This window comes from Pholcus phalangioides, unplaced genomic scaffold, assembly GCF_987345545.1.
Source record: "Pholcus phalangioides strain wild (caught in Gottingen) unplaced genomic scaffold, Ppha-v1.0 ptg000013l_1, whole genome shotgun sequence".
Lineage (NCBI taxonomy): Eukaryota > Metazoa > Arthropoda > Arachnida > Araneae > Pholcidae > Pholcus > Pholcus phalangioides.
This window is the reverse complement of record NW_028301606.1, coordinates 21,059,263-21,085,275: the sequence shown is the minus strand read 5'-3', so window position 1 is coordinate 21,085,275 and position 26,013 is coordinate 21,059,263. Positions and strand designations below refer to the sequence as shown.

Below are 26,013 nucleotides of genomic sequence, written 5' to 3'. Positions count from 1 at the left end.
GATGATACTGTAGGCAGACTACAAGCAAATATCATGTGATTCCACGCAACTACCTAGGGTAAGTTCATTCTGCAGTAGAGGTTGCCTTCCTTATACAGCCCATTCTACCTCTGCACAAAGTTTTGGCAACATTCACATAGAAAAATAAACCTAATTATAACAAATGTTTCCTTTTTTCATTTGATCCACCTTTATAAATAGCAAACAGGACCTGGGGAATACCGAACTCAAAAAAGGCAGGAGGAGCAGAAATTTAGTAAAGGGCATTATGGGCTTGAAAAGATTATTCAACAGATTGTCAGACTTTTGTAGACGAAGTCTTTAAAAACGTGGCACATGAAATAATATCTGAGAGCTGAGGGACAGGAACATATTACCACAAGAGCAAAGCCCTATTTATCCTTTTTATAGAAACCCTGCCGGCTGCATAGGTCCAGGGGGGACCTCACAATGCGATCTGGTTGAAATTTTTGAGAATTTGCCATGTAGGGACTCAGAAAAATCACTTGGCTTGGGGCCCCATGATGATCTTGAGACAGCTCTGCCTAGTATCCCTGATAGTAGGATCTCACAAAAACAATTGGCTGCTTTAGAAGTTTGTTCAGGGTGAATGAATTAAAGAAACGAAATACTATCATACTCACAGTCATGGGTTTTATTCGTATCATGTACAAACACATATATATCAGATTTTTTTCCCTTTTACATAATCATATTCTAGTACATTATCATTATGTAATGCCAAAAAGTAACCCAAAACCAATGAAACGCAAAATATCACAGCTTTTTTCTAAACAAATATATATATACCAAAAATTATATTTTTGAAATTTCCCAACTGAAATAGAATCTGGTGCACAAAGAATTGCCTCACAAAGATAACATGTATGTGAGCTGATACAGTCAATTTCGAGAGATTAGTATAGGGCCAAAAATTATTTTCCTAGAGGAATTTCATGGTGTAAGTAAGACATTGTAATTTAGATAGTGGGTATCAGATGGGACTTAAATAATTTTCAATGTTCTTATAAAGCCCAGTGATTATAATTATCTCCATGAGACAACAAAAAAAGCACTGTAGCTATCTGGTCTTAACTAGGCATAAATCTGTCTTGTTCAGAATCATTAAAAAATACATTGTAATGGACATCCTCAAAGCTGTTTGAGGGCAGTTTTTTTTTTCAAACCTTTAACAGATTACTTTCTGAAGGTGTTTTTTTATTGTGCAATAACAGCCAATCAGGCATTCATTCAAGCACAACTTTTTTTTAAAATTCAAATTTGAATTGAATTCGACACACAAAATTAACAGATACATTACTCTATTGGCAAAACATGCATGAGCGTAGAGTATTCAGTTGAAGCAATGTCAAATGCAGAGAGATTATAATGAGAGGAATAAAATTTTCAAATAGAACATGCTGTCAGTGATCAGGGGCAGGTTGAGACAGAATTCTTGACCATGTGAAACATCTTTTCAGCAACCTTCTGGAAAATAAACTGCACCAGAAATGACCATGAAAACTAACAAATTCAGGTATCCTATACAAATGAATCACAATCATAGGCGTATGCAGAATTTTCTCGATCCCCCCCCCCCCCCTGCATACGCCAATGATAAAAAAATCACATTTTTTCTGCAAGTTCATCCATACATTCATATGCAACTGGATTTTACTGACACGCAAAACACTTTTTTTTGCAAAAAAATTGTCTGCAATTTTTTTTTTCCCCTATACTCCTGATTTGGCACCCCACGCCTATAGCAGTGTTCTGTGTAGACCTGCAGACCAAAAGTGGCCCTTGTGAGAACTATGTTTAGTCAGTAAAAATTGCAAAAATATTGACGCAATCTTTGTGGGGTTATGCAATGATGTCCACACCTTCAATAATTTGTCATTGTCCCCTTTCAGCATTTTACTCTGCACCAGAAGGTATGTGGTAAACAGGGCAGGATAAATCCCAAGTCGCCATGGCAATTAGAAAATCCGTATTGGCACCTAAAATTTTCTAAATATCGTTGCTAAATTAGAGTAAATGCTTAAATTGGTGTCTAAGGGTGTCACAAAGTTTTTCAATTTCATTACACTACGCTTTTTAACATGGAAAAATAAAAGAAAACATTATTTAGGACTGTTTTTCTTGAGCAAAATATCATGCTTGGATACTGAGAAATTGTGATGGCGAGTAAATATTTCGTGGTAGTATATATTATATATATATATATTCAATATAATGGTGAACATTATCAAATAAATCCTTTTTGTTGTTCCCCATTCTGACGTCAGATACTACACAACTATTTTGATTATTTTAGCTGAATGAATAAATTTGGTTAACATTAGCATGTGTATGAAAATTTTTGTTTCTCTCAATGCCTATTATCAACCATCTGAGTTTGTCACTCTGCTTCAACAGAACCACCTTCATATAGGTCGATAAGATACTCACCTAAAGTACCAAAGGATGTTTAGAGGTGTCACGAGTTCGATACCCGGTTCGTCCTTGTCAGAAATTTTCCTGACACAGGGGTACAACAGAAACGGTGACACAACCAAAAAGATTGCTACCGCAGGGAGTCCCACGGCGAGGGATTAGCGCACCAACCTTTCGGGGTGTATAAAAAAAAGGACTGCCATTTGGAATCGGCAATAAATTGTAGGTACTGGGGTCTAATTAGCCCTCATGTGCAGAAAATGACTGTGGTGCAAAAAAAATTATCAATGATCTTTGCATATCACTGCAATGAATAATACATAAAGTATTATTTTTAAAAAAGCAGTTTTTTTTCCAGGCAGTTAAAAAAACATAATTTTTCACATATTATCAGTATCAGTTTATCATACAAATTGAGAAAAAAACAAACCAACAATAACAAGCATTTTGGTAGATTGTAAAAAAGATGATTCTGAAAAGTGTGAGATTTATTTTGAAAATTCAGAAATCATTGAAAAAAAACATGACAAAATCTTGTTAAAAAGTATTATAAAAAAAAAAAACGAACAAGAATTCCAATCACATGCCAAAAGCATAGAAAAAACCCTTAAATGTATGTACACAACTTCCGCTTCACACTAAAACACCGATTTCTGCCCCCCCCCCCCCACAAAAGCTCATAAAATTCGAGCAATAAAACACAAACAAGAATCTTGTAATTTGTTGGAGAAATAAATACATAAAAAAAACTCATTTAGCAAAAAAATCGAAAATAAGGAAAAGAAAGCTTTAGCAAAATGCTAAAATGCTGATGATTGATGGATGAATATCTACTCGTTTCGTACCTCCTGCATTTTTTGCAAAAGTGGCTACTCCTTTTGCATTTGCAAAAATACAACCATAGCTTTAATCCCCTGAAATGCATGGGATGTTTGAACCATGCATCAACAATATAAATGATGTCTTTCAGCTTAGCATAGGGAAAAAGTTATTTCTACTCACTTAAATGACAAAATTATCATTTGTCAGTGCAAATAAAGGAAAACAAATGTGGACTAAATGGTATTTGAAATATTTTCCAACATTCCAGAGAATAATTTTCAGGCAATTGAGAATATCATTAAGTCTGTTAAACGGCAAAGATGTGCATCTTCTTGAACTGCTGGGGAAAAGTCACATATTTATAACAATTTATATTAATGGAAATGGTTTTGGCATTAAAAGCACCAGTGAATCTTTAGAAAAAAAAGTGTTTGTCATCAGCGAAATGAACTGAGAGTTGATAGAAAGTTTCAAAACATTTTTCATGAAATCTAATAGAACTTGCATATGATCAACAAAATACAGTCAGCGATCAATTTTACGACCCTGCAATTTACACAAGCACACTTTTTTACGAATTCGTTCTCTGTCCCAAGCAGCATGCCACAGAGCTAATGTTAAAATCTGCTCTATTTTATAAACTCCCATTTCGCAAATCGGTATTTTTGCAAATTTTGTTTTTCTTCCACAATTTTTTAAATTATTATTTTGGTTATTTTATTCTTCCAGCTGCCCCTGAGTTCGTTGTGATAAAAAGTAAACTTCAATTTGGATATTCTACGTGTTTTAAGCAAAAATAGAGTAAGAGAGGAAAGGTAGAGTGTTCACTAATTTTTCACCACCACCATACAAGAATTTTACAAATATGCTAGGAAGGAGGATTTGATTGTTGGTGGGGGTGACAATGAATTGAAAATGTGCTTACGTAACTCACTCTTTGTGCATTAACATTTGATAAACTTGAAGTTTTAGAAATGTCATGAAACATTTGAAGAAAAAGGAAAAGTTACTGATAGGCCATTTCTAAGTGGAAAGTTGATCAACTATATTTCAACCAACTTCAGTTAGCCTACTTTCCTTTTTGAAATGTCAACCAGATAGGAAAGATTGTGTGCTACAGTATGAAAAAAAAATTAATGAATAATTAATTAAATTAATCCTTACAAAGACAGAAATCACCAAAAAGTATGGGATATAAAAAATTACATCATATCATCTAATCAAAGATCACTTCTATAGCTAATGGTTCCAGCGACGTTTCGCTATCCTGAAAATATTTCAGAAAAGCGAGATTTCACATGAAATGTTATCTTATATTAATTTTATGGAATCTTATATTTACCAAAATGAAAAATGAATGCTGCGATGAAGTAAATAAAAATGAATGGTTTTTATGGAAATCATCAATAAAGATGAACGACTAAATCATTTTTTATTCCCTGCATTGTTTTCATAATCTCTCCCATTTAAAAACTTTTGATTTTATGAACTAATTACCCTGTATCATTATTAATTATGCTAATCAAGTCTGCAAAGGTTCATAAAAAAAAAAGTGTAGACTGCACTATCAAAATCAGACTATAGAGGGTGAATGAGAAAGTCCCTTTATCCTGAAATAACTCGCAAACTGTTGATACTAGAAGCATACTTCTGAATGGGAAAAGTATCCAAATAACATGTAGAGCTCAGATACATCATTCATGTTGCATGGGGTTGCATAGTTATTGAATAAAAAAATTAACTTTTTATATGGACACTGTCTTAAAAACCCAAATTGAAAATTGTTGCCATGTCTCTCCCAAGTCCAACAAGAAAAAGTTTCAAGCTTTTAAGTGCAATATTCGCTTAGATATTTGAATTAAAAAATCACTAAAAATACAGAAAGAACCATGTAAACTAACGGAAAGCTTCATTCTATGCTTCATATGCTGCTCTCTCTCACTTTCAGCGATTTCTGAATTCAAATATCTAAGCAAATATCACACTTGAAAGAAGCATGGAAATTTTTTTTTTTTGGGTTTAGGAGAGACCGGGCAAAAACTTTCTAATTTGGTTTTCTAAGTCAGGGTGACCAAATAAAAAGTTAATTTTTTATATTTTAACAACTATATAAAACCCTATGCAATATGAATGACTTATCTGAGTTCTATAAGTTATTTGAGTAATTTTTTTAATTGGAAGTATACTTCTAGAATCCAGGATAAAGCGAGTTATTCTCCCAAGCACCCTGTATTGCATCCAACTTTTTGAAAAAAAGATTGTGCTATCATATGATTTTCAGTGAAGCTGAAACATATGCATGAATGTTGCTCATGCAAAAACCAATTATTTAAATCATTTGTGGGTAAATGCATGCATACATATAAAAGTAAAAAGGATAAATGCATACACACTTCGAACAGCACCAATCATTTTGGAATTGCTTTCTTGTTGCAGAAATAAATCATGAGAGATATTCATCATCAAAACATGAGAGATACTTAAATATACTGATACATAGTTGGGACCCAAAATATGGGAATATATTCTGATATACAGGTGAATCCTGTTATAACAAACTCCAAGAGACAGGAAAAATCACGTCATAAAAACGGAATTTTGTTATAAAGGAATTCCAGGTTTTTGCATTGTTCCTATGTTAACTTACCTGGGGGAATTGGAAAAATGGTCATTAAAATGAGATTCTCACTACAATGGGTTTCGACTGTATTTGAATATATTCTGCAGAAAAATTTGGCAATATATATTCTGATTATAAATCAAACACCAGAAATATATCTCAGTTTCATGTAAAATTTTGTCATGAAGAAACTAATAATTCATGTTATAAGAATACGGTATAACCTGATTGCAAGAACAATATAATTGAGGACTGGGTTATAGATCAGCGCTATACATAGGGTGACAATGTTACATTGAGAGAAATACTAGAAATTGGGACCTAAATATGAAAAAAAAAAATGGAATTTCACCCAAAAATTTGCCAATTATTGCTAAAATTGCTCATGAATTGGTGAAGGTGGGAAATAAAGGGATACTGCAAATATGCAGTGAATTAAAATGTATTTCACAGAAGAAAAAAAATTGTTGTACATGACAAAAGTATGCAAGATGAATACTTTAAAGTTATAGTTATGTTTTTAACATAATTTATAAAATTTATAACATACAAGAATTTTACTTTAGATGACAAATTCAAGTTTTACCAAATAAACCAGGACAGACAAAATACAGGTGATAGAGCCACCCTAATTATATCTAGCTCATTAAGAAAAAATATAAAAAATTTAACACTCACAACATCAAAGTAGTTAGACAGAAAGAAGAAAAAAAAACAGAGCACCCATATTCATGTGTAAATTCAAGTTTCAATACAACATTCCATGCAATTTGCTTGTGAATTCAATTATTTATTATGATTTATGTCAAGCTTTTAGCGACATTTTAAATGTAACTATTCACATAAACTCAGGCCAATTTCATCACTGTTTCCAAAAAATGAATAACACGAAACATCTTTTGAAAGTAGGTATGCATTTTTACACACACACACACATATATATACTTATGCATCTAAACTATACAAAAAAAAGATAACAAAAAAAAGTTACATATCTTGCCAAAATCATGAAACAGTTTCAATCAGGCAAAAGCATTCCTTCTGTACAAATTATATTACAACACATCCTGAAGAATAGTTTCAAAGCAGAAAGACCATTAAGACCCATCCAGATTTGTAGCTTTTTTTGTGCGGTATCTGATGCGCAGCACTGCTTGAACATTGTATGGAAGACTGTGCCACTCAGAACTTAGCTCTTGTAATTCTCCTACTCTATCCAGGCATAGTCTGAAAATAATCAAAGTTTACAATATTAACTAAATTTGAGGAATTAAAAACAAATAGAGGCAGAAGAAGCCAAGCACACAATATGACCATTTAAAATAAACAAATACAGATCTATCTTTGCAACAAGTATTTTGAACAACCAAGTAATCAAGGCTCCATTTAAGCAATTAAATGTTAATAAATAATAAGTCAATAAATCTCAACATCTGGTGAACACTTTTCATCAACCCTAACTCATTTCTACCCAAAAGTAGAATAATCTGTGAATTTGTGAGAGTTTCTTATCACCAAGTGCAAATAATCTGCTTGAGCAGTAAATATAAGCCTATATCATTATTGATGTATGGTGATACAGGACAGGTAGTAAATTCAGAAGGAGTATATAAATGAGTCAATGGTGTACATAAATAAATATTTATAACTATCATACCTGTATAGTGATTTAGGTGATATCCTGATGAAAATTGGATTATTTTCATGATTCTGATAGAAAAAAGAAAAAAAACAAATATGAAAGTTTGAAAAACATAAATAACACACATTAATAAAAAAGAAAGAAAAAAAAACATATTTACAAAGGACTAGTTTCAAGAAACTAGTAAAACAACTTTTTATGAAGTCACATTTTTACATACCATTTACAACATGGTTTATCAGTACTGGACAATTTACTATTGTTTTACTCCCAGAGAGGCAAGTAAAAATAAATTGTGTTTTTATTAAATCTGAAAGTGCATAGGAAAGAAGCTAAATTGGAAACTAGAAATTTCAGAGAATACATGCATAGATGAGCAGACTGACTGAACATGATCCAAAAACGCAGCATCCACAAAACTGATAACTAAAACATGCCTACATCCACATCAATTTCTGCAGTAAATAGGGTATGATACACTAATGATTTGAGATGGTCTCATAAAAAGAAAAATCAAAAGTATTGATATCTGGTGATCGTGATGATATCGAAAGAGCACTCGACTACAAGTACATCTATTTTTCTCCAATCATGGAACTGAACACTTTTTTCTTTGCTCTCTTTTGGAGAGCAACTGCTTCTGCCTTGCTGGAGAGAGCTTCTCCCTCTTTACTTTTCTGCTGCGAAAGCCTTTTAAAATTCTTATATCAATCTGCTGTATTTTTTCACTTTTCGCCTGCCGTCAAATTATAAACATTCTATCTTCTGTCCTGTTCCTACATTTGGATTAAATTCCAGAAGTGACACATAATCCCCTATTCACCAATTAGAAGGTAGCATCTGTCAGAGAGCTCTAAAACTAGGGTACTACTTCTAGGGTAGGGAGGTCCAGTGCTCTTCTGACCAACAAAATTTTCTGTGACATTTTAATTTAAAAATCGATATAATGTGATACACACAAGTTTTCCTGCCACAGGGAGCTCCAAAGGGCAGAGGGTGATGGTGGGTGAGTGTTTTTTGTTTTAAATTTTGAGTGGCTTTTGGTTAGATAATCCTATTTTGTCAAAGCTATTACTATAATTCCGATTTTAAGCGGCTTTTAATAAGATTTTTTCCACAATATTTCTGACCAAAGTCACAGTTTGTGTTTGAAATTATATGCTTATATTTTGAGTTGGATTACTTGTTTTGAAACTTAACTTCCCGCAGACGAAATCTTACAAGATATGCTGCCCCGTGCCATCCTTTTTCGATCACAAAGAGTAAAAATGTATAAATACGCCTGTGGCAATTAACACACAGATTCCTTGGGGAGGGGTATATACTGTAAAACCTGTGTTCAACAGAACCTGTATTAAGCAGGAACCTGCCTTTAAAGGAAAAAAGTTGTGGTCTCGTGATTTCAATGCCAAAATATACATTAAAACACCTGGATTAAATGAAGCCTGTCTAATGCGGAAACGGAAAAGAAAATTTTACCCTTTAACAAAAAATTTCACACAAACACTTTGAATGTTTTACAACAAATTGAAAAAAGGATGATACAAAATATTAGTTCTATCGAAATTTTTAATGCAGTGACTGCTTGCCGAGTTCTACTTCACCTATCCTTAGATTTGTAAAAACCACTACCATACTTGAAGCTGTGGTTTTTGGAAAGCCATATGAAGTGAAACAGTTGCTTTCTGAAATTGTAACACAATTTTTCAGGACAGCAGGCTTTACTGGGAGAAATCAATGTAATGGTTAGATTTCCGAATGACTTACAATAAGTGTATAAAAGCTGCTTTTTCGTGATCGCAAGTGCTGAGCAGGAATGAAATTAGAGGGTGGATGGGGTGTTGCAAATTGCTCAGGGCAGTAAAATTTAGGAGGTGGAAAATTTTACGTGGGGAAATCATCAAATTGTATAGTAGTCAGAGTATCAAAAGCATTGCACCATAGGCGTGGTCTTTGATCTTAATAGGGGAGTCTTTCATTTATGTTTGGTGTCATTTCTAGCCTCGGACTGTCATTTTTCCAACACTGTATTTCATGAAAATTCTCTTGATTGATTCAATCAAGAGATTCATTCAATTTCCATATTACAATTTCTGCTATTCTTTTTTTTCAACTTATACCACAATGCTCCTCTTAGTTAATGGAACTAATTTCTTTCCAACAGTGAAAACAGATGTGCCCAGTTGACCACGGCCATATGTGCTCAAGTTAATTCAGGTTTTTTTGTACATTCAGAAATGAGACAATTTTGATTAAATCCTCAAAACTTAAATAAAAAATTCAGAGTTTTTCAGAAAATTATAGACATGGAAGAGTAACGTGATTTTTGTATGCTACAAATACTGCATTAATTTGGCTAAATTCATAAAAATCATTAATTTAAATTAGTAAAATAAATAAAGAGGGAAAAAATAAGCAAAAGATCGCACTTGACGCATGTTGTAATCAAGTATATTTGATGAACATCCCCCGAAAATCATGACTTCATCACAACTGGTCAAAGATGCTGAGTGCCATAGTCTTCGTTTATGGAAGTTCAATTCCAGTTTTTGCCACAATGATGTCTGAGTATCAAAAAACCAGCAATCAGCTGAAATGAAAATGTGAAGAAGAAAATACGATTTATCACATAAATAGACAATAAATGGCAGTGAAATATATACATAAAATGTGCAAAATAATATACTGTTTTTGTTTATTTTTAATATTTCTTATCGAACAATTGAAATGAATATAGTGAAAATCCTATATAACGATACTCTGGATAAGAGTCTGGAGGAACTTACCATTGTAATATTGATCATAAAAAATAGAATATACTAACACTATGGAAAGAGTGTATTGTGATTAGAGATTGATATTGTTACATAAAAGATTGTTATAGAGGGTATCATTATATGGAATTTAAAATGTACAGTGTAACTTTGGTTAATGTTCTTAATTTGTTCCACAAACAAGTTCATTATCTGAATCATTCATATACCAAATCAAACTTACAAATAAGAAATAATGGAAACTCAAATAATTTGTTATTCACATAAAAGTGACTAATAAAAATGGCATTTAATCACCTAAAGTGACTAATAAAAGGGCAATAGGACTGATGAAAAAATAAATAATACAATAAAATAATACAATTATGCCATAAACAAATGTATGATATATGATAATTATTTACAAGCTAACTTACTCTAACAAAAAGAAGGAATATCATTTAGGATGACTTGTGAACTCGCTGTTGTCTGTAAATTTATTCTTTTGAGTAACTTTGAGAAGGAATCTATCCAATGATTCTTGCTTTTGCTTTATTTTTAAGATTTTGAGAAAATGGGAAATTGCATTGTCGTTGGCCAAATTCATTGCTCACACACTGCTACAGCTTCATTTGGGTGGTTCTTTTCTACAACATTTTGCAGATTCCCATCTTCTACATCTCTCTTATCTCATTTGAAGTGAGGAATTTCTCCTCACTTCTCTCTTCCTCAGACAAGATACTCTACATAAGTTCTTGCTGTTGCATGCAAAAGGGATCCATCAGTTCATCGATGGCTGATTCCTGGCTATGTACTTCTATTAGTTCTTGAATGCCATCCTTGTTCACTTCCAGCCTTATTGTCTTCTCCAAAGACACAATCTCTTAGACAAATGTTGACTCCTGTTTATAAGAAAGCCTCTCAAAGTCACGTTCAATAATGCGATCAGACCACAGTTTCCTCCAAGCAGAATTTAAAAAAATACTTCAAGCTCACATGTGTGGCTACAATACTACATCTAGTTTTGTATTAAAAACAGTCACGCTCACATATGTTTCAATTTTTTGAGTGAATCACACTTACCGCAGACTAGGGGAAAATATTGTATTGAGACTAGAAAGATTGAGTATCATCCACAATTCCACAATGTGTGTACGTGTGGATGAAAGCGGAAAACCATTGGCTTAGTTATGTGAAATTAAATTTAAAAAATGCAAAATTTTTGTTCGTAATGCTAATTATCGCTCATTAGCCAAGTCAAAATTTGTTTACAATTTTTGCTCATCATGCAAAATTCTTACATGACAACCATTGAACCAAACCTCTCAGTAGTAGCAATGTTCATTAGGGGGGGGGGGGGGCATTTTTTTCTCTCATGACTTTTTTTTAGAATTGAAATCAATTTTCTTCAACTTAAAAATTGTGAATCTGACATTCTGTATCAAACTAGCAGTAATACCTGGCACTGCCCCAGTTTTTTTCATTTACTGGGAGCATTAAAAAAGTGACAAACCATTGTTTGGGAACCAAGATAACAAAAGTAGACATTCCAAGAGCCACTGTTGCAGAACAATTTTTGGACCATATCAGACATTAGCCTAACTCTGACAAACTTTTAAAGTAGCCAGTCATTCGAGTTGGGGCCTGTTTGGTACACATAGAAAACCTGGCAAAGATTGGTATGAAATTGTAGATTTGTTTAGAGAACATACACACAGAAACTCAATTTTACATATATACTAGGGGGGCTCTGCCCCCCTGCCGCCTTTGGCGGCCAACCCCCCCCCCCTTCTCTCCCGGACATATCTTGTTTATTTCGTCCCACTTCATCAGCGTGCTATGGAAAAGGGGAAAGGGACGTGTGAAAGCACCAGCCTACTGAAGAAGCGAATTTTAATGAAAATAATAATAAAGCAACAAAAAACAAATGAGATTCATCAAGTATCCCCAGAAAACTTCCCCATGGGGGTCCCCAGATTCAATTCGCTGAATTTCAGTGGGGCCCCACACTGGATATATCTTGGGCTACCGATGTGTTGCAAATTTTACAATGTTAAACCACAAAAATCAATGAGATACATTCAGGGGCACCGAATTACAACCTGCCAACATTTCCATGAAGCCCTGACCTGCAAGCTTGTCGGACACCCCCCTGTGAGAATTTTTCATTTTTATCAATTTTACAACGAATAAAATCCAGGGCCCCACATCCAGTAGCGGGGACACAATACGCAGATTTTTAGTGGGGCCCCAGACTGGCTATATCTCGGGTTTCGGCTGTGGCAAATTCTACAACAGAAAAGAATGAGATTCATCCAGGGCCCCCAAAATCAAACCTGTAAACATGGGGCCCCCCGACTTGGAAGCTTGTCGGTCATCCCCCGGTGCGAGTGCCATGAAAAATTTTCATTTGTATTCGTTTTACGAACGAATAAAATCCAGGGCCCCCAAACAATTACCCGGGACACCAATTCGTATACTTTTGGTGGGGCCCCAGACTGGCTTTATCTCGGGCTTCGGCTGTTGCAAATTCTACAACAGAAAAGAATGAGATTCATCCAGGGCCCCCAAAATGAAACCTGTAAACATAGGGCCCCCGACTTGGAAGGTTGTCGGTCATCCCCCGGTGCGAGTGCCATGAAAAATTTTCATTTGTATTCGTTTTACCAACGAATAAAATCCAGGGCCCCCAAAATGAAACCTGTAAACATGGGGCCCCCGACTTGGAAGCTTGTCGGTCATCCCACGGAGCGAGTGCCATGAAAAATTTCCATTTGTATTCGTTTTACCAACGAATAAAATCCAGGGCCCCCAACCAATTACCCGGGACACCAATTCACATACTTTTGGTGGGGCTCCAGACTGGCTTTATCTCGGGCTTCCGCTGTTGCGAATTCTACAACAGAAAAGAATGAGATTCGTCCAGGGCCCCAAAATGAAACCTGTAAACATGGGGCCCCCGACTTGGAAGCTTGTCGGTCATCCCCCGGTGCGAGTGCTATGAAAAATTTTCATTTGTATTCGTTTTACCAACAAATAAAATCCAGGGCACCTAAAATGAAACCTGTAAACTTGGGCCCCGACTTGGAAGCTTGTCGGCCATCCCACGGAGCGAGTACCATGAAAAATTTTCATTTGTATTCGTTTTACCAACGAATAAAATCCAGGACCCCCCAACCAATTACCCGGGACACCAATTCGCATACTTTTGGTGGGTGCCATAGACTGGATATATCTTTTGCTTCCGCTATCGAAATTTTTCAACGTTAAAGCAGCAAGAAACCAATGAGATCCATCAAGGGCCCCTGGAAATGAAAACTTTTTACTTATACGTGAAATCTTCCCCGGGTACCCCGACCCTGTGTTTTGAGCACTGCTGTTGTGTGTGTATATTATACATATATATACCTCTCGGCATGGACCTCCCCCCCCCCCCCCCCCCACAAAGGAAGGGCTGACAGGGGCCATAACGATTCTTATCACTTTTTGATTTTTCACACTATAAATTAATCACAGAGGGGCCCCTGAAAAGCTGGTTTGGGGGCTCGAAATCTAAATTCCAGCCTAAGGGCTCTGCTGTAGGATGTAGGAGCCTCTTGGTACATGCACATAACATGGTCCCGATGGGTCAAATGGGTCCCGATATGTGAATATCGACCCAATATCGATATATGATATATGATATCATATCGATATATGAATATATGAATATGAATGTACGATATATGAATGTGAATATCGATATATGAATCGAACCCACTTCCGTAACAGATTTCCGTCACTCAAAAATTTCACCCACTTCCGTCACTCGGTTGCTTAGCAACAGGCCCTTTTCGAGTTTGTTTGTGATTTTATATTATAGAACAGATATATATATATATAGATGAGTTTTCAGTTTTATACTCCCATCTGAGTAAAATATGAACTTTCTTTTACAAATCAAAAACAACTCTAGACTGTGGCCTAAGTTATCTTAGTGTAAACCACACCTTTTTATATTAATTGTTGTGTTATAAATTTGATATTTATTCTTTGGAGATGCTGTCTTTGGGTGACATCATTTTGTACTTGATAGGATAAATTCATCCTATTGAATTCCAATCCTATTCCTTGATAGGATTGGCATTCAAAGAAATCATCAAGCAAAAGCAGTTTATAAAAAAACCAGACCTCCATAGTTTTTGTGATTGGCCATAGTCCGTATTTTACGGTAGAAAGCCATAGAAACTACTGAAATTCTGTTGTAGCTGGCAACTATGTGCAAATCACTTGTAACCTGAATCACTCGATAACCAATGTTCCACTGTACAGGAATTTATAACAGTAAAATGTATGCTCTATTGTGCAGGCATTTTCATGAGAAAGTAGGTTGACAATATAGCTTGCAGTACAGAAATTTCAATTTGACATAGAGGCAAAAATATCCTGCTAACACAATAGTCACTTATCATACCCTATAAAAGTGAACTCACCAAGAGGATGGTTATCATGACTGAAACCACCGTACAGTAACAAAAATCGGTTGGATACCGCAGTGAGACTGTGCCACGACCTTGCATCTGGAATAGGCCCTTTAATAGTGATACTAAAACAATATATAATAAAAATTAGCTAATTGGCAATTTAGGAAAATGCATATTAAAGCATTGTAAATAAAAAAATATCTCAATGGAAAAATGCAAGCAAATATATAAAAATAAATAAATAAAAAAATAGAACACAGTAAGTTCCATTGATAAAGAATATTTTATTTAAAAACACATGACCATTGATTTTGTGCTTCACCTCAGTGTTGCGGGGTATTAAGCTTGTGCACGTCGTTGGACAATATATGAAATTCAACCAAATCCCAAACCAGTCTAGCTTTTTCTATACTTTGGCCACATAGGCGGATAGAAGGCAGGGGCAGGATTCACTTGTTTTATATTGAAAGATAGAGGATTTTTGGAATGATACAAAAGAGCAGTGTCTTCACTTTGCAATCCTGCTTGCATTAACAACAACTAGATGGGTTTTACTGAATACGGAATCTAAGGGTATACCCAGGGAATGTGAGGTAGAGTTGGCGCTATTCACAGGGAAAATTAATTTTGAAAGTTTATTTTCTAATATTATTTAATTATAAATGTGCTAGAATTAATAACTGGATTTAACACATTAATTCATGAATAACAAAATCGAATAGAAAACAGAACCAAAGTATAAATACATACTTGCCGCTCCACCTGTACGGATACACACTCATGTCTAAACAATGCAAATCATTCATTCTAAAATGATTATGTCGACCTCCAAATATATATACTTTCTTATCTATGACAGCTGTAGCATGAGCAGCACGAGGAAGAGGAAGTTCACCCTGAAATGGATCAAAACTATTACTATGACCGAAATGAATACTATTCAAATTAATTTTGATTACATTACTAGCAGTTCTGTAAAATCATTTGATTAAGAAGTCGTATAACTAAAATATATTCACTCTTTGTAAATGTTTAACTGTCTCGATTTGAATGTTTTAAAGCATTTGTTTTGAATATTAAAACTGATCCAATGGCATGTCATAGAAAGACCCTATATACAAGGTTGACGAGAAGTCTTGGACATATTTAAAAAATTAATAACAGATTAACCAATTTGCATAAAAAGTTTGGTTTGCCAGGGCCAGAACTAGAGGGGGCAGCAGTTTTAGGTGGGAACAAAGAACACCGTTATAAAATTATAAAATTTTAAAGTTCTGGGGCAGCACAATAATGTTTGCCCCGGGCAGCAAAAATCCTAGCTATGGCACTAAAATACTTATCATGGCATAGAAATCATTTTTGATAAATAAAAAAGTTCAGATTTCACACAAAGGTGGTGCTGTAAAACCCCTAACTCAACATAACACATAAAATGCAACACAAACACTGCATGATTTATGTTTTCAACAATTTGCATTACATAAAACTATCACATTCTAGTGTGAAAGCGCCCCTTTTTGTCTCAGGTTACAACATCTAAACAGGTAAAAGGGTGCTCACGTTGAAATATGATACATTTATGTAATGCAAATTGTCATGAACATTAATTATTCACTTTTTGTGTTGCATTTTATGTGTTATGACTAGTTTTTCATTTTACAGCACCACCCGTGACAGAAATTTGAACTTATTTTTTCAATTTATCCAAAAAAAAAATAAAAATTGCTAGGCTCTGATAAGTATTATAGTGCAAACCATACTTTTTATGTCAATTGGGGTTGATTTTAAGTTATTATTTTTAAAGTTTTGTCCAGTAATTCTATTGTCCAGCCTGTATAATCAATAAAACTAATAAAACTTTGTATATACATTAAGAGCTTCAATACCAGTAGCTGAGAAGTTTTTATGATGCTTCCTTTCAGAAGTTTTTATTATAATGTTTACAGAGTTATTATAACAGGAACTGAATCAATTTACCACAAATCAATTTTTCAAGCTCTTAATAATAGGAAAGAAAAAAAAATGTAATTTCTGACAACATACCTCAAATGAAGGAATTGCCCATCTGTTCTTGTCAGGATCATACTCATAAAACTGGTTTGTCCAACCTCTCTAATTGGAGATAAAAAGACAAATAAAAAATTTTGAAACTCTGAACTAGATCAATATCTTTATTATATAATGCAAACAGCTTGGAACATTAGTGAAAGATGAACGTAAAGTTTCATAGCTTATGAAAATACAGTGAACACCCTTAAGGTATCAGACTGACTATCTTTTCTTTAAAATAGTACTGGAATGAACTTCAGTAACATTTTTTGATAAAAAGTGTTCCAAAATGATGAAAACAATAATAAATTCTGGACTATGTAAATGTAATTTTTCTGTGGAAAAATCATTTTTATGTCAAATTTTGAGCAGAATTCATGTAATATTCAAAACACGATTGAAAAAAAATTCTATGAATGGAATGTTTTGTTATTTTCGCAGTGCATTTAGCTAGTAATGGTGCAGGCTATGATCTCTAAGATTTGAAAGATTGTATGATATGCTCATAAGTTAACTCAAATCTGTTGATGTGCGTGTGAATTTTTGGAAATTTTATTCTAAATTTTGTCTATAAAGCACTGTAATAAGACAAATATATGCGACAGATCTTAGATTTTAGTTCATAACCTCGACAATATATAACAGAATATCATTAAAATTTTGTAATTGTACAATAAATAGATTTTTAGAAATAGTGTTTCAAACTCAAGTAAAATGTCAAAAATTGCATTCTTCATTAAATGAGTTTGAAGTTTTCTTTCACGAATTACTTGTATATAAAAACACAAGACTAAAGTGGATGTATAATTTGGGTTCCAAGCAATGTAAACAAAACAAGGCCTGTTTTGGAATCACGAAGAATAGGGCTTTTATATATAAAATATATATATTTTTTCCAAAATGCCATTTTTAATGTAGTCAGATTTTTTATTATTATCACATTAGGACTCTGGATTTCTGATAACAATAATCAATTGATAACTACATCCCAAAAATCCTGGTTTTAAATACAATGTCAGATTTAATTGAACAAAGTGGAAAAAAAAAACGGTTTTTTAAACAGGACAACTCAATTTTTCTATCCAACATAACCAGCTTCATGTTATGAATTTTTTAAAAATACTTCTCTGAAAGAGGACCCCCCCCCCCCTTAAGCTAAAATCCTTTTTTTATTCAGAAATTGTGAGGAGTTAGAATGCTTGCAGTTGGAACTGTTTAATGTGTTTTACAAATTACGATACTTTTTATAATGTGGGGTAAGTTTCGTAGATTACCTGGAGAAAGTCTTCTGGCCAAAGAACTGTGGTCAGTTGAAGGAAACTGACCATGAACTGCAGAAAAATACTTTTTTTATTTTACACACGTCTTCATTATTGAAAAGAAATTGCAAGAAAAGCGGAACACTACATGGATCATAGGAGCTATAACAGCCCGAATAAGACATTGTGAATCCGAGTATGGAAATTTGTCAAAATAAGAGAGCCTTTTGACCTCCTACATAGTCTTGCAGATTGATAAGGATAACTAATAGAAGAAAAAATGAGTTTGGTTCAACATTAGCTGCAAAATATGCAAACTTCTGAAGAAAAAAAAATTGATAACAAAGCCCTAATAATTATTGATAAAAAAATTTTCCCCCGCTATGTGGCTTTAGCCTGTTCCATTCCGTACTTAATGAAAATAATAACAATATCCAAATGATAGCATTATCCATTATTCTAATAAGCCACATCTTCTGAACAAACAGTTCCTTTTCTGAGTAATTACAATGTGGATCAAAGGTATACTAACTGCAGTATTAACAGACAGTTTAACTGTAATCAGATAGACACCGCTTGGTTAAAATCCAGAATTTAACCAATCTGTGTCTACCTCTAATCCTTTAACATGAGATTGTAGTTAAACTGTCTGTGAATATGGCTTTGAAGGATGCTTAATCTGTTATCTGCTGAAATCATCTATAAGCAATTAAAATATTTTAAATCTGAATGAAAATTGAAAAAAAAAACATTATGAATTTTTCAAAAATTACATGCTGCAACTTATCTTGTGATGTGATTCCTAAATAAATGTTATAATCTAAATTATTATTCCTGCGATTAAAAAAAAATCTGTACATGGAGATGTGGTTGTTTTCTGGGGGGTTAAACAGTTGAAGACTAAAAAAAGTAAAGTAGATTAAAAAAAAATCAAAATAGTGAAAGAATTGCAAGAAGAAAAGAAAAATAATTTATTATATTGAATGTTATTTGCATTAAAAAAAAGAAAAGTTGAGTGTGTCATATAAAGATGTTTTTTTTAATGTTTTCTTCTTTATGTGTGAGCATAGTCATCCAAAGACAAGAATGGTCTTCCGAACACCCCTGGAAAGAGGATCTATTTCGTTGTGGGGAAGATATGGATGAAAATTCTCCTGAGTTGCCGGCACACAGTTTTGGTGCAAATTGGTTTTTGGTTTCATACCACCCTTAATATTGTTCTGCATTAGCTCTTAAAGCTGATTCAGAAGAATGGCAAAAAAACGCTGATGAAACCAGACAAAAAACATTCTAAATATAGTCGTAAACTGGTTCTTAAGACAACTTTACTTATACGGAAAGAATCTTGTGATGCGATGTATCCCGTGAACATTCTAACAATAGATCCCGTTCTTATACTTGGAGGACAATAACAAATATGTTAGAACAGCTACAGGAAATTAAGTCAGTTTTCTTAAACAAAAAAAAAAAAAAAAAGTAGAAATGACAGAGCGTACCGGCACAACTTCATCAAGGACGAACTGGAACCCAACATTAAATGAACTGCTTGATGTAGGGCTACCAAAGCCTCCAAAAGTATAAAACCTGGAAATGAAGAAAATGGTGTAATTCCACAGAAATTCCCAATCCATTACAAATGAATGCAATTTCATTTTTAAGCTACTATCATAATATAGCTAATTTTATTATTCTCAAACTCATTCTATTTTTACATTAATTTTGCACTTCCAGTTAACAGAATGGATTAAATTCATGTTTTTGAATCCTAAAATAACTTTATGAAATATGACAACTACCTTATGACATATAATTTATAGCTTTACCCTTTTACTAGTTTGTCCAATTGTGAAACAGGGAACACTTTTGTGAACAATGTTTTACTTTTAAATGGCATGCACATCTCATTTTTGAAACTTCCATTTTAAATAAGTGTCATTTTTTCAAGCAATTTTTTAATCCATAAGTCAACGAGCATTGGAAATAATTTATTTGAGTTTTGTTACAGCCAAGAAGTAATTACTTCACAGATATTTTGTCATTTGTTAGTGATGTCTGAATAATGTAACATTTGTTCAATGTTTTATTTTTTTAATCCTAGCTTCTTAAGACAAATAAAAAAGTTTTTAAAGAGTTTTTAAAAGAAGAGTAAAAAACATACTTTCCCTCATTTTGCCATGACACTGTCTTATCAACAGGAAAGGGTGCTTGTCCCTCAGGTCTCAGGTGTTCCCACGTATATTCCTCTAGGTCCAACCGATACAGCTCATTTGCATTACCTTCTGGATCTCTACAATATCCTCCAAATACATACATGAATCCTCCAATCACAGTAGCTGTGGCACCTGACATCCCAGATGGACCATCAGTCATGGAACATTTCTTGCAAGACCTGCAGTTAAATTAATACAGTAAATTTTAAGAGGAAAGAAAAGAATATCTGATATGAGAAAAAGTGATGATCGGGATCTGCTGAGAGACTATCAAAAGAAAGAGAACATTCTCATAAATTTAATTAAAAACTTATTGCTCTACAACAATTTTTTTTTCAAGGAAGCAAAGCACAACTTTATTCTTTGAAGACTCAACTGTTCTGATTTTTTGTGAACTAAAACTGCTTTCTCATTCAGATTCACTGTATTTTTTTTTTGTTTCTGCAATCAATTTTGATTTCTCCCTCTCATAACATACAATAATAGTATTTTTTTGTTTCACTTAAAAAAAAATAGATTCAATTCGGTCAATCACAAATTGAATATAATTTGCACCAAGTAAAAAAAAAACAGTTAAAATTTTCGAGGAGCATGCACATCAGTGTCGCAGAAAAATCACTTGGCCCAAGGTGTTCGTAAGGTACCTCATTCATATCACAAAGGGTTGCATAGTTATTAAAATAAAAAAAATCAAGTTTTTATGCAGACACCTTGTCCTCAAACACCCAATTAGAAAATTGTTACTGTCTCTCCTTAAGCCAACCAAAGAAATTTCCACATTTCCAAGTGCAATATTCACTGAAATATTTGAATTCAAGCAAGGGAAAAAACAGCATAAATGTATCCTCTCAGTTTTTAGAACACAAATATCTCAGTGAATATTGCACTTAGAAACATATATTTTTTCTTTTTTTGGCCTCAGGAGAGACAGAACAGCTTTCTAATTGGGTGTTTGAGCACAGGGGGGGGGGGGGGGTGCTTGCATAAAACGTTATGTTTTATTTAAAAACTATGCAACCCCTTGCAATATGAATGATGTATCAGAGTTCTACACATTATTTGGACACTTTTTCTAATTAAAATTATGCCTCTACGATGACAGTTCACAGTAATTCATGGTGTCAGGTGTTAGCTGTGTACTGTGCATATAATGGTGCCCTTTGTTTCCATCCTAAACTGCCACCCCCGTAAATTTTGTCGCTTGGAGCAGTTGCCCCTCTGCCCCCTGTAGTTCCAGCCCTGGTATTATGAGTGAATTTTAAATGTTGTGGCCCTGATTGCTTTCTGTGGGGAAGACTTTTTCAATAAGCAGATTGGCTCGCATTCATGTCTTAAAGTTCATGAAAACCAGCTTCAGCAAAACCACAATACCATCAGTGAGATTCAAACTGGGGGATCCTCACGATGCCCAAAAAGCCCTACTACTACTATTCAATCGTACAGGCACCTTATATACATTCCTTTATGGAATTTCTAACGAATTGGTACATGCTGGAATGTACATGTACGTGTTGTGAATCTAATGTGCAGTTTTTTTCTGTGTAATGCTGCGTTCTGCCACCATTTTTTCTGACTATGAGTGAAGTGTAATTGAATAATAATGCCCAATGTCCACATAGCGGCTACCACTGACTACTAATTCCTAAAATTTGTCCTCTCACAAGAACTTGTTCCCTGGAAAATATGCTTTTACATACACATGTTAGAAATAAGTCATGAAAAAAACACGATATAAATCTTAAAGTGGAAACAATACAAATGAATAGAAAAGACAGTGAAAGTGAATGTGATACTTGGGTCCCATTACTCCAATGGATCACAAAGTCAAGCCATGACTCAAAGTCAGAGAGAAAATGACCCAAACGAACCAGTCATCCAACTTTACAGACAGCTAATCAAAGCCTGATAAATAAAGTCACACCAGCTAATATGATAGGCTACTGAACCTGAACAAACCAAACACATGCAGTTAAGGAACATCTCTATGCAATAGACATGTTAAGCACTCTTCCTGCTTGCTACAGAGACCAGGGCCTTCATTTCAACTTTTGCCGGGGGTGGGCAAAGCACATGTACTCAATGTATGTATGTATATATATATCATTTTTAGTGTATTTTCAAAAGCCGTGGGGGGAGCAACGGCACCCCTCTGCCTCCCCCTAAATGACGGGCCTGACAGAGACCCATGCATAACTACATGTCTGAAGATGCTTGTCACCAAAGTGGATGAAACTTTAAGAAACAAATCTCCCAGACCATGGCATTAATTAACATGGAAAATTTTATATTCCATGGAACATGGCCACAAAAGCCTACGACAATATTTAATTACTAACCATGTTTCAGTTAAACTGTCAAATATCCATATCTCTTCTGATGAAAAATAAATGTGGGAATTATTCTCCTGAAAAAAAAAAAGAAATATTATGGGGTCATAGTAATTAAAAATAATAAATTAAAAAAAAATGATATAATGGTATCAATACATATCAAATTTCAATTTTTATATCAAGCATTGAGTCAAGAAATTTATAGAGAAACGTATAGTAAAACTGTGGAGTATGAGCAACATGGTTCAAGAGTGCTTTGTAAAACAGGCAAAGATTTTATACAAATTTTGACTTGATAAATTAGCTATATTTTGTAATACTGGTAATACATATGCCAAAACCTCTCAGATGAGGAATAGTCAATAGAAAGCTTTACATATTTGTATTGTATGTCTACTTTACTGCACACCAACTCCAGTCATACATCACCATATCGCAATTTCCAACCCAGTAGAGCAGGGTTGAAGCTACAGCCGCATTTTTCCCGAAATGAAAAAGAAAATCTTAGAATGCGAAAGAAATAGTAGCCACTTTTGTTCAAAACAAGTAGACATCCATCAATCAATCATTAGCATTTTGCTAAAGCTTTCCCCCCCCCCCCCCCATTTAAAATTTTTTGCTAAAGAAATTTTTTATCTAGCTTAAACCCAGCAGTAGGGTCAGGTGAGAAATGAATGCGGCATCTATTGGTGGTCGCCACAGGCTCGGTAGGTAAAGAAGTTGTTTCTGATCAGATTCAAACCCGTGGACCTGAAACAGTAACCTTCATAATGGAAGATAAGCATCTTACCACTGCGTCACTCAGGCGTTACACATTGCATGTCTAGCATCCAGTGCACCACCCAGGCATGGCCAGATGGAGATATTTTTGTATTACATCATTACATTTTGTATTACACATATTATAATTATTCATAAATATGTAACATATTATAAACCTGTAATTTTTTAATTTTGGAGACATTCATTACCATGTAAAACTAAGGTGAAGTTATTTATTGTAACTTCAAGAATATTCTCGAGAATCATTCAAAAAAATTATTACAGAGAATTTTTACACAGAGAAAAATAACTGGGGAATATTCTCACTGATAATAATAAGAATATTCTCAAGTTATTTAAATAATAGTCGCCTTCCAGAGAATATTCTCCAGTATATATAGGCCTATAAATTATCCTTCATGAGCATGAGAATATTCTCAAGTTATTTATAAAGAATATTATAACATGCATTATAAATATTCTTAAGAATCTTCTCCAGAATGGTTATTATAAATAACTGGAGAATATTCTCAAGTTATTTATAATAGCAGTCCTTAAGTTATTATAATACAGTAATACCTCAGTTTTCATTGACTTCAGTTGTCGCTGGTTTTGGTTTTCATCGATTTTTTCTGCTAAACACTTGTATCAGTTTTTGTCGGTGTGAAAAGGTAACCTCGCTGCAAATTTTTGTTATCCTGCTCAATGTAGCATTGTTTCTCATTGTGTGAGTACCACCCTGCGTGCCTAACCAAATAATTCCATAGGACCAAAGAAAGTTTCCTGAACCAGCAGCCCTTCAAAGAATAAGGTCATTCCCCATTTAGGGCAAATCCTAGAAAGGCAGCAAAACCAGACCTCTTTCTTATGCGACATGGGTCCACTGACTCTGAAATTGGTCCTAGTGCCAAAAGACGAAGAATGAAGTGACCTCAGATAGTCAGAAAAATCTTAGATAGTGCCTTTATACCTAAGGTTCTTACATTGGGAAATCCCCTTCCGAACAATTTCTGCACCTCTCTACCCTCCTTGATGACTTCCATACGCCAAGAAGAGTCTTTAGAAAGATATAAAAATGTAAATGCCATGCAAAATATTCATTTATTCTTTACATTAGTCTTTTGTATTCATTTTATATTAATTTCATATTGTTTTTAGTATTAAACACAATATTCCCTATAAAATGAGTTTTTGGCATTATTTTGGAGCGTCAAGAATGAATCAATTGGATTTACATTGATTCGTATGGAAATTGACTGTTTTCCTCTGTTTCGTATTTTGCTGATTGTTTCTGGATGTATTATCGATGAAAACCAAAGCATCACTAGTATTCTAAAGAGTATTCCCCTTAAGATTATATTCTTGGGAATTTCACATCCCTACAAATATTGATACTTTGATTAATGACGAGATATCGATTGAATATTATAATCATGAAATATTGCTACTAAAACTGATAACCGAATATATTTGAATATGTGAACAACACCAACTGAACGGAACAAGCATTAACGCTTTAGCTAATTGATATTGTCACTTAACTTTCTAAAACTTTTCAATGAAATAACGCTCTGCACAAAATCATTGTAGTGCTTAAACTTTCTTTTCCAGCAAAAGCAATTGAAATATTTGATAGAAAATCAATGCGCCATGAAAACACCGGCATTTACTATTTTAAAAAAAAAATTAGGTAGAAGGATGAATAGTAATTTACTTTGTATCCACCCCAAACATAAACGCAGTCTTTATAGGAGACGGAGACGTGCCCGGTCCTACCAGAGGGCGATGAGCCGTGATGCCGATGATCCATTGTTGTTGTTTATTATCCACCGCTGCTTAATCAGAGAGACCGGAGATCCACTGCTGCGCAAAAAAACAAGTTATTTTTAGTCTTTTTAAACATTGCACGCAATTGGAAATGTATAATAAATGGAAACACACACAAACTAACAAAAATAAATCAATTCAATCACAGAAATCAATAATGAAATATTACCGGAAACAATCCTCCTCAAAAAATATCACAAATCATCTTCAATATCGAGAGAAAATTAATTAAAATACAAATTTTCCCAATGTTTTTACTGATGGTTGAAAAGTATCAGATTAGTTGTTGTTGTTGTCGAGATGACAGGGATTTTGAGAAATAGACAAAAATGTTTTATATGAATTTTTTTAGGAAATAGTTAATAACAAATTCTAATATTGCTAAGTAGAGTAAGTAATAAGTAGTAATAAAGTGAAGTGCATAATGTTTTCGTTTTTATAGATTTTTTTTGGGGTTGTGCAGAGGAATCTGAGAAACAGCCTAGTGGCTAAAAGAACAGTATAAACATTTGTAACATGCTTATCTCCATTACGGTATAAATAAAAATAGACTGAATCTGACTCTCTTGGCACTAATGCAGAAACCGTATCAGAGAATTGGCGAGATAATTATTTGATCATCCTCATGATCAAGTTGGACAAGTTTTTGGTGCATTTTGGGAGACATCACACATAAAGTAAATGATTGGTTACGATCACTCCCGGCAGATTAATATTCAAATTAAACATAAACAATGCCAATGCTTTCTTTCCCCCCCCCCCCTTTATATTGGCGAACCATAGCCAAATAAAGTTTCCTCACTAGATTTGGTCTGTCGTTATCCGATAAAACCACCAACA

The 26,013-nt window shown here is 33.9% G+C and overlaps 1 protein-coding gene across 2 annotated transcripts; it reads right to left on the bottom strand.

Moving 5' to 3' along the window:
• Positions 1 to 6,650: 6,650 nt before the first annotated feature.
• Positions 6,651 to 25,461, bottom strand: LOC149078751 (kelch domain-containing protein 1-like). Of its 2 annotated transcripts, none has more exons than XM_089240849.1 (11): positions 25,343 to 25,461; positions 25,061 to 25,209; positions 22,591 to 22,658; positions 20,203 to 20,433; positions 19,541 to 19,628; positions 16,780 to 16,848; positions 15,487 to 15,632; positions 14,746 to 14,858; positions 9,950 to 10,110; positions 7,536 to 7,588; positions 6,651 to 7,105 (listed from the first exon to the last, which is right to left on the bottom strand). In XM_089240849.1, exons 2-11 carry the CDS (start codon positions 25,154 to 25,156, stop codon positions 6,976 to 6,978), a joined length of 1,155 nt encoding a protein of 384 aa, XP_089096975.1. In that variant the 5' UTR covers positions 25,157 to 25,209; positions 25,343 to 25,461; the 3' UTR covers positions 6,651 to 6,975. The 2 variants fall into 2 exon arrangements, with proteins under 2 accessions (XP_089096975.1, XP_089096976.1); XM_089240850.1 differs by having other exon boundaries at positions 6,878 to 7,105; positions 25,061 to 25,206; positions 25,343 to 25,430.
• Positions 25,462 to 26,013: the final 552 nt, after the last annotated feature.

Excerpts from the sequence above, each read along its gene's own strand:
- LOC149078751 (XM_089240849.1), bottom strand. The coding sequence starts at position 25,156 with ATGGATCATCGGCATCACGGCTCATCGCCCTCTGGTAGGACCGGGCAC. Across the intron at positions 14,859-15,486 it reads CCGTACAGGTGGAGCGGCAA|TATCACTATTAAAGGGCCTA; the intron begins GTATGTATTTAT and ends ATATTGTTTTAG. Across the intron at positions 7,589-9,949 it reads TTGATTACAACATGCGTCAA|AATCATGAAAATAATCCAAT; the intron begins GTGCGATCTTTT and ends TTTTTCTATCAG.